The sequence below is a fragment of the Catharus ustulatus genome, chromosome 20 (assembly GCF_009819885.2).
Source record: "Catharus ustulatus isolate bCatUst1 chromosome 20, bCatUst1.pri.v2, whole genome shotgun sequence".
Lineage (NCBI taxonomy): Eukaryota > Metazoa > Chordata > Aves > Passeriformes > Turdidae > Catharus > Catharus ustulatus.
This window is the reverse complement of record NC_046240.1, coordinates 2420604-2435318: the sequence shown is the minus strand read 5'-3', so window position 1 is coordinate 2435318 and position 14715 is coordinate 2420604. Positions and strand designations below refer to the sequence as shown.

Sequence of the window (14715 nt, the reverse complement as noted above, 5' to 3'; positions counted from 1 at the left end):
CAGAAAATCCCCTGGGTGTTACCAGGCTGAGAATTCAGTGGAACACTGCTTTTAGCTGATGATTTGAGACTTTTGCTTTCAGTCTTGTAGTCCATTAGAACACTGCAGTAACCCTTTATTTTATGGGGGGTTTTTTCAGCCTGCAGTTTATGATCTCCAGGAAGGGTTGGGGGAAACAATAAAGGGATTGGGATTCTCTTGAAGGGGTCCAGGACAACAATCCTTTGTTAGCTGTTTTAATTAACCAGACAGCATTCCACACCTTCACTGAAAACTCCTTTAAAGCCCAACAGCTGTGCCTGAGGTCATCTGTGAGGCCTCCTGTCCCAATTACTTAGAATTCTCAGGGTCAGAAATTTAGAAGATTTCCACAGGTCAGCAGTGTGTTTATGTGTGAATGTATTTATCAGTCTGAAAATGCAAAATTCAACTGCATCATGAAAAGTCATTTTGTATTTTAACTACAAATGGGGAAAGCCAGGTTGAAGCTGATTTTTGTACTGTTCTAAATAGAAAACTGAAAAGCACAAATCTTTGCAGCACACACTTCTACAAGCTTGGCTGGAATAGACTCTTCTTTTTTTTTCAGTTGTTCCAATTCTCTTTGTGGGCCCTTGGGGAATAAGCAGATCCAAACTGGAGAACACTGGGTAGGTTATTAAAAAAAATGTTCTTTGGAATCTTGACTCTGTTTGCTTGGCTGAACCCTTGGCAGTACCTGATACAAGAACTGACAGCAAATTATCAGATTATACAGCACCTTTTGATACTTGTCACATGTTCAAGGTTCCCTTTAGTACTTTTACATTAAAAAACTTCTAGGAATTCTCAGATTTACTTATGTATTTAGTGAGGAGTAGAATGAACTTTCACTGTTCCTGAAATGTCCATCCATTTACATGAAGCAAATTGTGTGCACCAACATCTTCATGGAGAGCATCCTGGCAGTAAGGAGAGGAGAACAGTGCTTTCCTTGGGGACACTTGGAGTTTAATTTGTATTCACTGCCACTTTTAAAGAAAAAAGTCAATTTTAATGGAGGCTCATGACAAAACCTGATGGTCACTGAGATTTGGTGAGGCCATCAGTGACAGTAACATCTCTAACAAGCACCAGTTTCTGGTCTTCAGTGATGCTGTTGGTGATATCACGTAAACTTTGTGGTTGATGTATGGAACCTTTTGTTCTTCTCTTATGTTTTATGGTTTCTAGAGAATTTTATTTGAAACACCAACATGGATAATAAGCAACATCCAAACCGTAATTACGGAGTCAGATGTCATGTAAATTGTAAATGACAAGCCAAGATCCTACAGAACCTCAGGCTAATTAGCAAGAAGAAACAGGACAAATCAGAAGGTTAAACAGGAGAAAAAGAGATAGCTTCAAGGAAGCAGTATGCATGTTTTTTAGCAGATCAAGAAGCATGGTCACAGTTCCCAGTTTACTCATTTCCAGTCTCCAGTTTCAGACAGATAATTTGAGTAGGATTAATTCCATTATGAGGGTTTGGTCTCGTGTTTTGTGGATTCAAAGACTGAGTTTGCCAGATAGTTCTGAAGTTTTTGGTCTAGGAACACCTTTATCAACATTAGTGTGGAAAGATCTTCAGAGTTGTTGGTGAAACTCTTCCTAGTTTTATTCCATTTCTTTTGGGGGCCACCTGAAAAAGTTGACCTTCACCAAGTTTCTTTTGAAATACATATACAAGTTATATGAGCATTCTTTTTTTTTTCTTATGCAAATAATTATACTTTAAATTATTCACCAGGTGCTGGGGAACAAATGAACACATGGGGATCTGGTGGATCATCCGAGGACCAATGTTGTTTTCCATTGCAGTAAGAATTACACACCCTCTATTTTCTCCCCCTCTCCTTGGTCTTTGTAATTAGTGCCATTTTTGTCCTTCAAAATGTTGGAAAAAGTAAGATACAGTTTCCTGACACAAAAATATGAAGGGAGACATAGAGTGACAGAAGGGATAAAGCTCTGTTCAAAAGATGATAAAGCAGGGCTCTGTATTAAAAAATTGAAATGTAATTTTGTAATTTTGTATCAAATTACATGTCAGGCTGAATAAGGCAATGCTAAGTTATTCAGCCTTGCATATTTAGTATGTGACAATAACCTGTTTGTATTCCACCCTCATCCCAGCTACATTCCAGTTATTTGGTGGCAGACTTTGCAAGTGTTTGATAACAATTATACATTTATTTATTTAGTAGTTAACTGATTATGTCGTAACATTTGCTGAAAGTAAACCATTTGTATCTTCCTTCGAGGTTAACTTTGTCATCTTCTTAAAAATTCTCAGAATGCTGATTTCCAAACTAAAAGCTCAGCAAATGAGTTTTCATGACTACAAATACAGGTATGTAACAAAAGACAGAATTCCTGGACCCTTTTTAAAAATTTTGTCACATCAAAAACTTGTCCATAAAGATGTACCTACCACCACCAGGTGTAATAGATATTCAGAATATGGGAAATAGATATGCTCTGAATAGATATTCAGGACATTCAGAATATTCTGAACAGATATTCAGAACAGGAAAACAGGCTCCACAGACCTTTCCCTGTCTGAGAGGCACAGGCAGGTCAGCACCTGTGTGCTGAATTTTGGGGGCATTTTCACAAAGGCTTTTCAGTGCAGTGAGATCTCTGCTCTCAGGTATCTCCTCTCCACCTGTGGCCTCTGCTGCTCTGACACATTTTTCCCTTTGTTGCCAAAATTTGGGAAAAAAAAGAAAAACCCTCTAGGACTGTGTTTGCAGCTGATAGAGAATCAGACATGACTTTATTCTGGCCAGGATGTGCCAGAATAATGAAACCTTTCATTTACACATGCCTTTTAACTTCCCACAGATTGATGCATATATTTTTCTCAACACCACAAAACTGCTACTACCATTCCAAAGTCAGAATATCAAGGGCATTTTGTTTTGGAATAATTTCTTTGAGTTTTTTTGGCATCAAGGGTGTTTACAAAATATAGCAATCAAACATTTTCTTTTTAAGATTGGCAAGATCTACACTTGTGTTGATTCCATTGTTGGGGATCCATGAATTTGTATTTACCTTCATCACTGATGAACAGGTGGAAGGACTTTCAAGACATATAAGACTTTTCATTCAGCTGACAATGAGCTCATTTCATGTAAGTACTGTTTTACAAGTATTGTTTTAAGGGTTCATAGATCCACGTGCATTCACTGCTCAGTTATAGTGAATTCTGATTTAATATTATATCCCAGCCTACACTGTCTCTAAATACACTGTTGCAGTAACAAGATAAAACACTCACAAACTACATACTCAAATATGATAGTCCCAAACAGCAAAAAAAGGAGTATGACATTTTCAGAAAAAAAACGTGTCCTCTGGTAATAGGTAACAATTCATCACAGACCCCTGCAACAGGATTAAAATGGTCCATTTAAAACACTCCCAGCCAAAATCATAACCATGAGAATGCCTCCTCCAAGGTTTGGGCTCCATTTTCCTGAAGGATGTTTGTTCACCTTATCTGCAAAGTGACACTGTTAGGTGTGCACTCAGAAGTGCTGTACATGTGCTGGACATTTTTAGTTAGGTTTAGGAGAAGATTTGTCAGAGCCCTCACATGGATGGAACAGAAAAATGGACCAGCATCTGCAGGTGGAGAGCAAGTTCCTCACCATGCAGTCAGGAGTGTTTTACAGATGTTCAGTCCCCCTGCCTTAGTTTGGGGTGAGTGAGGATGGGAGTGTGACTGGGGAAACTCTGCCCTCAGATCTCAGCTGCAGGATTCTGGGGTAAAGGAGCCACAGTCCAATAAAATATCCAATAAAATATCCAATAAAATATCCAGTTCTGAGTACACAGAGCTGCTGTGGCCTCGTGTTGGAGACAGAAATGAGACACATACTTTTCAAAGCCTCACTTTAATGTTACAGCCCATTTTTATACAGTTTTCAAAGTCATTGTGTTTAATTCTAACTGCTTGATAACTTTCTTGCCCCTCAATTCATTAGGGGTTAGAAGGGTGTAGGTGCTAAGTCTCTCTTTACACATGTTTGCATTTTTTCTTCAGGGATTTTCATGGGTAGAATCCTTTTCTTCACAGGTGCAAACTAGCTTTTTACAAGCACAGATTGTTGTGCTAATTCATTCTTACTGCTACAAGATTCCACTGTCATGGGAACTTGCCAGGCTGGCTTAGCCAGAATAGCAAGGCCTGAGCCATGTTTTACAAGGCCTTTCTTATGGAAGCTTTGACCTGTATTTACCAGATTCCAGCGAGTTGTCGCAGGACCTCAGTGGTGATTCCCAGATGTGCTCCCCTGCAACTATTTGCTCTCCAGCTTGCTGAGCCAGAGAACGGGACACAGGCACAAAACATTGCTGTCTGCCTCTGTCCTGAGTTCTGCACTGTGCTAAGTCATGAATTTTTACTAATGAGCCTGCTCAGCAAAGTTGTCCTTTATCCACCTCTTCCTCCTTGTTCTTCCTGGGGCACCCTGACAGCGATTTCCAGATCTTGATTTGCTGCAAAGCCCAGTAATCTCTCTGGCTCCAGTGGCTGCTCCTCAGTAATTCCCTGCTCTGACACTGCTGCTCTCTTCTGCAGCCTGGGGGAAGAAGCCAAAGAGCATTGCTGCACTTTCCCCACAATTCATGGTGATCCTGGTTTTAACCTTTGCAAATGTGCACCTGTGCTCTGGTGGATGTATGCACCAGTGCTTTCACATTGTTATTGAGGCTATACTTTAAAACTTCCACCACAGCTTGAGGGGGAAAATGTCCTGAGTGTCAGCAGAGAATTCCTGGAGAGCTACAACCCCAAGGAGCCAGCTGATATGGTGTTCACAAAATCACAGAATTATTTGGGTTGGAAGGGACTTTAATGTTGGAGTACAAGTTCCTTGGTTAGACATATCCTTACTTGGAGAGGTTGCAGTGCCTAGATGTTATTTTAAAAGTGCAGAATCATTTTAAGTGAAGATTTTATTTACTGGCTTGTAGAAAGAAATCTGATATATAAACCAGCTTACTCACCCATGCTAAAGAACACAAACTTCATTCCTTTTAGAGAAACATGCATGTGCTTGGCAGCATGCCATGCTTTAGAAGCAAAACTCCATTAAAAATTACCCAGAGATCTTAGCCAATGTTTATTGCACATTTTCTTTTTTAGCTGCAGCATTATTTATGAAGGGATTAGCCAAAAAGCACATAAACTGTACCCAATAACATTTGTTTAGTCTGTAAATCTTCTCAGTAGTTTTAAAAGGCAGTTAAACTGTTTTGTTAAAGAAAAACAATTATCCCTGGGATCTCAGCTGAAGGTTTAACTCAAACATTTTCAAGGAGCACAAGATGAAATTCTAAATAGGTGTTCTGTTGTAAGTACGATGCTGCTTTGCTTTAGGAAATGGAGGAATCTGAACATCTTGGCTCCCTTGTGCATGGAAATTGTTACCCTCAGGAAAACACACTGGTTTCATCAGTTATTTGATGAATAATTTATCACAGTGCAGTTGTCATTAGAAGTGAAGAACAACTGTGAGGCTTATACATGCCTCTGTCCTTTCCTAATGGTTCTTCTGCTAATGAACATTTATTCCGAATTTCTGATTCTCCATTTCACTCACACTGGGATAATTCTGAAAACGTGTGTTTGAGAAGTCCCAGTGCATTGGAAAGGTTTCTAAGTGTGAAAACCAATTTACTGGGGGAAGAATGAGTAAGCATTAAAGAAACCAGGATCTAAAGTGAGCATCAAATATAAATAATCAGCGAAGTCTTCACCTCTGGTGTGATTTCAGTGCTTGTCCCTGCTCTGATCCTGCAGCAGTGAGCTATTTCCAAGCTGAAGCCAGCCCAGGGAGGTCACACAGCAGCTCCTGCTCTGCTGAGGCTCTGCCCTTCCCAGTGCCCATCGCCAGGCTCAGGACTGGAGTTTAAATCCTGTTTCTGTGAGGCCAAATTTAGAGTTCACACCATAACAAAAACCCCCCAAACCATCCAGCAGAGCCATGAACTTTATACTCCCCCAAAAAAGAGAACTGCTTCCAGGAGCAGAAGTTCTGCATAAAAAGTTGCTTCTTAAGCTAGTAAATTTGTTTTTAATATAATATTTTAATATATTTTAATATTTAAAATATTAGATGAGACTATATATTTATGTGATGTAATTATTATGTTACAATTTGTACTTAATATCACCTATGATTAACTCTAATTAACTATATCTTCCTACCATAACCCAGGTGAAGCATGAAAAAGGACAGAAATAAAAAACCTGGAGAAAGCAATTCTGTTTTCTGTTTCTCCTGTCCCCATTTCCACTGGTTTGGTAGATAAACTGCACATATGCTTAAGGAATTAATGACTCTTAAATAATTCAGGACTGCTAGAAAATTAATAGCAGGCTTAGAACACTATTGGCCAATTCTAGGTATGATGAAAAATGTTGAGGCTTCTGTGTATGTGAATTTTTTTTAAACTTTTATCTGAGCAAAGCAGAAACATTTCTGGAAAAATATAAATGTGAGAACAATTGAATGCTGTAAACTGAACTGCACCTTTGTAGCTGTGATATAAATACTGCCTTGGGACTTAGAGTATTTATTCTCTTTATCAGAACTTGTGTCACAGATGCCTTTAGACACAGCAAAAAAGGGCAGTGGGAATAAATCTGCATGTCTGTGGGGCTAAGATGCAGCCTGTAAGATCAGCCTGAGATCAAATGCAGACAGGAGAGAGGCAAAGGGAAATTATAATTTTGGGGTTGGTTTAAAACAAGTGGTATCTGTAGGATTTTTTTAAGATGCTTATCTAAATCGCTTTCAAATGAAAAACAGCAATTCCAAATGGCCATAACAGTCAATATAGCTGAACTTTGAACTAACATTAATCACTTAATATAGAAATAATTTGTAAAAAGAACCCAAATGAGATCTCAGTAGAATCATTCACAAACCCAAACAAGCTTATAGATAATACGAGAAACCAAGCTGTATTATTTTTATTTTACCATGTTTGGAGATAGCAGCAGTCACTGTATAACAACAATAGGAAAAAAAACCCAAACATTATGTGGTAGCAAAACGAAGACAAAACTTGATTTTATAATCTGTTCTTCAGCATCTGCACAAAATGTGCCTTGCACTTGCCAAGGAACTGCACAAAGAAGAGTGACTGGGTACTTGATAAATAAATGCAACTAGTTTCCTTTCTGAGCATTAAGGAGCACTATTTATGTTAATGGTTTTAATGGTTTTAACACTAATGTCACCTTTAAATTATAGCTTCAGGTATTTCCTGCACACTGACTTTTCCTTCTCACTCCCTTTGTCTTACAGGGTTTTTTGGTAGCAGTTCTCTACTGCTTTGCTAATGGAGAGGTAAGACACAATGCTGTGAGAGAAGTTTTTAGTTCATTAGTGAAGTATATTAATGACACCAAGAAGGATGAACACTGACCAGCTCTGCTTATTGAGAGCACTGAGCCTTTTGAGCTAGTAAAACTGTTTTGAGTGAAGAGAACAGCAAGAACTACCACAGGCTTGGACTCAAATGCAAAATATTTCCACTGAAGGCTGAGTGATGAGCTCTGTGGAGGTATGGATAGCCTGGGGTGTCTGAAATGCCTCTAGGGGCTCATGGTACCTGAAACCCACTCCTTCAACCAGCTGAAACTCAAGAGTTTTGGTGGGTCAGGCTGAACCCTCTCTGAGTTTACTCCTGGGCTTCATGTGAAGTGATCACATTTGGAGTTCTTCATTATCTTAGATAGCAACATGTTGAAAAAATAATTTCATAAAATCACAGAATGGGTTGGGTTGAAGAGGAACTTAAAACTCATCCCATTCTCACCCCTGCCATGGCAGGGACACCTTCCTCTGTCCCAGGCTGCTTCAACCCCAATGTCCAGCCTGGCCTTGGGCACTGCCAGGGATCCAGGGGCAGCCACAGCTGCTCTGGGCACCCTGTGCAGGGCATCATGTCCCTCCCAGGGAAGGAATTCCTCCTAATATCTAATCTGAATCTGTCTTCTTGTGGTTTAAAACCATGCCCTCCCTGTTGTAATACTATTTGCACACATAAAAAGTGTCTCTCCAGCCGTTTTTTATGGCCCTTTAGGCGCTGGAAGGGGCACTAAGATTTCCTCAGAGCCTTCTCCTCTCCAGGCTGAACAAGCCCAGCCCTCTCAGCCTGACTTCCTACCTTGGAAAATGATGCTATCTCAGTTAATTTTAAAAGTTTTCTAAGCTGAATCTCTCTGTCTGTTCTCCCTTACATTTGGCCCAGGTGCAGACTGCCACCACTTGGAAGGAACAGGCACTTATCCAGCATCAGGACACTCAAAAGCTCAGCACAGACAAGTGGCAGGGGACACACTACACAGACACAACTATAGGGACCTGGACCCTTCCCTAAAGACACCAGTGAAACAAAGAGATGGGGTTTATACACAGGGTAGGCCAGATGTTTCTAATATCTGTCAAGGAAATATGCAGTAATTTCAGAACGACTTATATAAAAAAGAGTGATGCTTTGGAATCCCCACCTAGAACAGAGTCTAGATAAAGTGGGGATTTATTAAAGGTCTTCAATAGATACACCTTGGGCAGTCAAAGCCTCCCAGAGGCTACACCCAGAATGGACAATGGTCATGAGCTTTTCAGACAGATACAAGTTTGGTCCACTTATATATCAGGGGTTAATTGTCCAATTACAGCTTCAGATAATGAAGTAATTTACTCCAAGTTTTCCCCCTCTCCCTAAATCACTATTGCTTACATCATTCAGGGCCTGAGGCAGTGAGGTGTCCTTGATTCCCAGGCCTGGAGAGGAATTGTTGTGTCAGACCAAAACATGAAGACACATATTTTAGCTAGCACTGTGTATGGAGTTTAGAGCAATACACTGAAGAATAACATGATTACAAATATAGGAAAAATATAAAAGCTGAAATCCTAAGGCATTGAGAGCTGGCACTTGTCTACACTCGATAAGTGCTTGTCTGACACTTGCAGAGGGCACAGAACTGCCAGCAGCTCCCATCAGCTCTCAGAAGTTGCTCTTTTGCCTTTCTACCACCTGGTCCAGCTGACCTCTCAGACCCAAGTGCTGCTGGATGGAGCCAGGGAAGCCCCAGCTCCTCCCCAGGGGCTGGAGACTGCTGTCCTCTGCAGTGCTGGCTCCTGGGTGCAGGCAGGGGACACTCAGTGCTGAGGATTTCCGTTCTAACAGAACAAACCAGCTACACCAGCACACCACTTGGGTAAAGCTGCGTGGCCCTTGTTTCCACAGCCCCTGGGCTTTCCTCCTCATCCTCACTCAGCAGACTGGGAACTGGGGAGTCACCTGAGCTCTCACACTCATCAGATTTGCAGAGGAAAAACGTTCCCAGGTCAGGGTGAAGAGGTTGGACTCTTCAGACTGATTTAGCAAACAAATCTGCTCCTACCCTACAAGCCCCAGGTGAACCAACGGGCAGGAAGCATGGCACTTGCAGTTCCTTTCATTTTACAAGCAGATTTGTGGCAGTGGTGGTCACTACCACTTGGTGCCATTATCAATGACCATCTTCTCCTCCCCTCAGGTGAAAGCAGAGCTGCAGAAGCAGTGGTCCCGTTTCCTTCTGGCAGATCCCTTTGGCTGCAAACTCTGCTTTCTCGGGGAAAACATAAAATACCTCAGGAAATGTTCCCAGAAACGGAAAAAGCAGCACCTGAGCAGCAAGCAGCACTTGTGCCTGGAGGTGAGCAAGCCCTGGGACGTGCAGCTGCAGCAGGTGCTGGGCAGGCAGAGGACAGAGGGCAGCCCAGGGCTCCCCCAGATGAGCATGTCCGACAGCAGCGAGGGAGAGGTCACCACCGGAGAGACCACCGAGGAGGTCTTCGAGGAAAGTGAAATTTAGGATGCTGTGCCCTGGGTCAGCACCTGCCACCAGCCAGGCTTGGGAAAGATCTCTCACTTCAGCCTGTCCAGGGCTCTGGGATGTGCAGTGCAAGGACAAGCAGTTGATGTCCCAGGTGCTCCAGTTTTCATCTGAGAAAAACATTATTTATCTGGGTGTTGCTGACCTGTGTGGCTGGGGAGAAGAGCTCTTCTGGATGGAGCATTTTTGCTTTGAGCTGACATTTTTGGTTTTGTGATGTACACAAGGAAGCAGGATGAACTCTGGAAATAAGTAAGCTCTGGAGACACATTTTGCCAGCTTCATCCATATGTGACTGGCTTTGAGCCATGAGAAGTTCTTAGTTCTTCTCTTTCATAGGAGTGGTTCATAAAAAGAGAGATGTGTGTGGAAGACTCCTTCCTTCACAGACTGAAATTATACCCCATCTCATGAAAACCACCTGTCTCTTTAGAACAAACCAGACCAAACATATATATAAAACATATATATAAAACCAAAAAAAGCAAACTTGGGAAGAACCAAGCTTTTGCTTGCATTTTTGAGCATCTTCACTTAAAGTTTAGTGCTGGAAATGTCATAATGAGATGAAAACCCAAACTACTTTCATGGAATATGCCCAAATGAAATGCTGTGATACAATTTTTTTTTTTGTTATTTTTTTGACACAAGCCACTGTGACTTCTGGTTTGCCCTACATGAGACTTAATGACAAAACAGCTCAGTGGCAAATGCTGCCTTCACCTTCCTCCCAGGGGACCCAAAATGGATAAAGACATGGGATTGTGACAGTACCAAGGGAGTATTGAGAAATCCTTCTTCCTCCATTTAACAAGAGCCATGGTGAAGTTTCATTTCTCACACCCAAACCCTATGAAATGCAATCAAGTTTGTTAATATTCTATGATCCAGCTTATATAACTTACTAATCTTTTATGATTATTTATCAGCCTACAAAGGATTAGCCATGCAACCTGTGGCATTTATACTCTTATTGCAAAGAACAGATCAATTAATTGACTAGCACTAGCTCAAGAACGTATTTCTAGCACTTTAAAAAAATATTTCTTTTACAGTCTTATCTGTGTTAACCTATTTAATCAATACAAAGTTGTATATTTCAGTAATAGATTAATAAACTGTAAATGTTTGATCCATTTTAAAATAATATACCTGCAGTTCTTAAAGGCTTTTTACTAGAATGTGAATTCTTCTCATATAGCATTTTATTGCAATGGATTTCTTCAGCAGCCACTGCAAACACCAGACACCACACATGCACACATTGTGTCTTCCTCAATTTAAAACAGACTGATTTCTTCTAGAGCTATTGTTTACCACACAGAGTAGACTGAAGTGATTTAGAATGTGTTTTACTTAGGTGTTAAAAACATTGAAATGGTTAGATTTTATGGCATCTCCCTGAAATAGTTTACTTTTTAATTGCATTTAAAGATTTTCATATAGTCAAGAAACCAGTTTTCTGTGGTTTGAACAGCAGTCCCTCTAGCTGCATTTTCTCCTCTCTGTTAAGTGTTTGGGTTTTTTGCCTCTTTCAGTTTATAAAAATCAACTCTTGTTATGTAAGCAGGCCCTGTTGGCCTGAGGTCTGATCCAGACAAAAACAACCATCACATGGATTCCTTCAGAAAGTGCCTTTCTAAGTAGATAACAGCAAGAACTCAGCATTATTTATTTTACAGAATCATTACAAGCTCCTAATTTCTAAATATTTCTAGAAGACAGCAGCAATCTTCACAATTCACATGTTAGTCAGAGCCAGGAGTAGCTGACTGTCCTCTGGGAACCTGAAGGTCAGGAATTCTCTGGGATTTTCTTTCCACCCTTTGTGAATCCCTGGAGGGACACTGAAGCCTGGTGAGCTGATGAAAGCACCTGCAGCAGCCAGGAGTGCTACAAGTGCAGACTAGACACACAGAAACAGGGGGAAGGACAAGAAACAGGACCTTGTTCTGACAAAACAAGACTGGAGGAGACAGCCTGACCTACACTGGTGCTTGTTTACAAGTGGTGTTTTATGTAAATTATGTATCTAATTTACACACTGACTAATTATCAGGCAACAGAAAGTGTAACATTCCCCCAGGGGTTCATGCTTGTGCATAAACAGGTAACACATCTTTTTATCAACTGTTTTTTAACTTTACTCCCCAGATTTTCACTGGTTTATGAGCAAGCCTGGTGGGAGATAAAGGCTTCATGGGAGCCTGGACTCTGCTGAGTCAATCTATTCAGAAAGACAAAGTGGTCTGTTAATCCTCAGGACAGCAGAGACAACCCACACCCAAACCTGACTGCCACAGCTTTGGAGTTCTTTGCCAAGGATTTTGCTTTTTTGCATAACACAAAACCAAACAAAAAAATTGCATTCCAAGCCCAGAATAGCCTGTGGGGTTCAGAAGAGCTTTGCTATTAGATGCGGTGTGATAACTGATATATATAAATAAGGTTTATTCCATTCCCAATCTGTTGTGAGACAGGCTATTAATCTTTTATATTTTACTACACCTAAAGCACAACCTTCCAGACACAGTGGCTCCTCCTACAGCCAGAGATGTCAACTGTATGCCAATTATTCATGTGTACTTACATTCTTTGTTAAATATATTGCTTCTACATGCCAGAGTCTGTGCCTCAAAGCCTCAAACAGTAAAGCACAAACATTCCATTCTGGAAAGTTCTGTCAGTTATGCCTTGGAATCAATAATACTGGTCCTTACTTTCACTTATTTTCACTTGATTCTGGTATTTTCTTCCCTTTTCCCATCAGTCTGAGCTCCCATTAAGGAAAATTCTGTGATCTGTAAAATTCTTCATGATGTTATTTTGCTGACATCATCCTTCCCAGCTCCCATAGCAACCACCCTTCTGGACTTTTAACTATTTTTTTTCCACCTGCCATTTCAAGTCTCACAAACTCTCTGCTGTGCTAAATGTCATCTCCTGTTTAGATATCTCTGCAGTCATTCCTGGAGCCACACACAGCTACAAATGAGAAGCAGCTGCTTGTGAGCTTCATCACTGCAATTAGCTCCAGGAAATTAAAGTTCAGCTGCCACATCCCCAGCCCTCAAAGGCTCCAAGGCTGTTTCCTTGTGCATCACATTGGCTTAGCAAAGAGGATGCAAAACACCACCTAGAACTAAGGAAAGGAACAAAACCATCAAAAAGGCACTAGGAAGAATTCTTCAGCTTTTTCCTTTTCTCCTTTGCCCTTCAGGAAAGGAAAGGGGTGGATTTATTGGACTTTATCTAAAGAAAGGTATCACAGGCAATCAATTATCAATCACTGACTAAACTGTCCATCTATCTGTAGGGAGGCAAAAAATCTGTCAAGTGCTGTTTAACTCCAACACTGACAGAGCTGGGAGAAGTCCCTGAGCCGAGGATCAAAGTGTAATGTAGGGTTGAATCACAGTGTATTCCATGTACAGTAGTTTCACGAATACAAGCCGCACGGATTATAAGCCGCACCCCCGGTGCCTCGACAGTGTTGCTGTCTTTGTCAATAGATAAGCCGCACCCCGAATATTAGCCGCACTTTCGTTCGTCGTGAGAATCCGTGCGCAGCTTTCACAAACTGGCCAATTAGTAACAGGATCGCGGCATAGCGGGCTTTACTGGCTCGGGGCGGGGCCAGGCAGGCTTGGCCCGCTCATGGTTGCTGACGGGGCCGGCCGGGTGGTGCTGCAGCCGCCGCCGGGCTCACTGGCCCCCCTCTCCCGTCAGCACCGCCCCGCCGCTGCGTTAACGTAGTCGCCCTGCCGGCGGGCCAGCTGCTGCCGCCGCTGCCAGGCATGCCGGCCGCCTCGCCGCTGCGTTCACGTACTCGCCCTGCCGGCGGGCCAGCCGCTGCCGCCGCTGCCAGGCTCGCCGGCCGCCCCCTCCCATCTGCACTGCCGCCGCGTTTACTCGCCCTGGCCGGCACTGCAGGCCCCCGCACCGCCGGGCTCCCCCATGCTGCTGGCCCCGATTCTGCTGGGCTTCCCCCGCTGCCAGGCAGCCCCACCCGTCGGCCTTCCTGCTTCTGCCATGCTCCCCTGCACTGCTAGCCCCAGTTCTCCCGGGCTCCCCCGCCCTGCTGGCTCAGGCTCTGCCACCCGCCCCCACACTGCTGGCCCCGCCTCTGCCAGGCTTTCCCACCTCAGCCGGGGCCGGCTGGGCTCCAGCTTGGCTTGGGGCTGCCGCGGGCTCTCACTTCCGTGTTGGCAGCTTTTAGAATTTTGTTAATGTATTAGCCGCCCCGGAATATTGGCCGCACTTCCGGGTTTCCACCAAAATTTTGGTCAAATTGGTGCGGCTTGTATTCGTGAAATTACTGTAATTCATGACAGAACTTTCTTCTCCCACCCTTCCCTATGAAACTGGTGCTTACTGTTCACTGTCATGCCAGGACACTTGACTGTAGGGACCTTTGGCCTAATCCAGAGATTTACTTTTCAAAGATTTGGGATGTAAGAAATGAATTTGTTTCTACAAAAGAGGAAAAAGCACAAAGCAACAGAGGTGAAAAGGCACTGAGCACACACGTGCCTGTGGTACCTGAAAGCACCACAGCAAGCAGGCTGTTAGCTGCTCTCACCCACAGAGCTGCACATGATCTGGAGGCTTTCTCATGAGAATGTGAGCCAACCTGAAAGATCCCTGAGAACTGGGAGCAGTGCAAGGAGGGTGTCTGCACTTAACCCCCACATTCCATCACAGTGCCACCCAGTCTTCCTCCCCTTTACACACTCCTAGAGAGTGGAAGGGAGTGGGAAGAGACCCTGAAGCCTGAGAGC

General features: G+C 42.6%; 1 protein-coding gene across 1 annotated transcript in view; it reads left to right on the top strand.

The window, feature by feature from the left end:
• Positions 1-13352, top strand: part of GLP2R (glucagon like peptide 2 receptor) — a 28868-nt gene extending 15516 nt beyond the window's left edge. The window contains exons 8-13 of the mRNA XM_033076697.1: positions 590-650; positions 1772-1841; positions 2286-2374; positions 3022-3160; positions 7350-7391; positions 9596-13352. Coding sequence (XP_032932588.1) covers positions 590-650; positions 1772-1841; positions 2286-2374; positions 3022-3160; positions 7350-7391; positions 9596-9913 — 719 coding nt within the window. The 3' untranslated portion in view covers positions 9914-13352. The remainder of the gene's footprint in view (positions 1-589; positions 651-1771; positions 1842-2285; positions 2375-3021; positions 3161-7349; positions 7392-9595) is intronic.
• The last annotated feature ends 1363 nt before the right edge of the window (positions 13353-14715 follow it).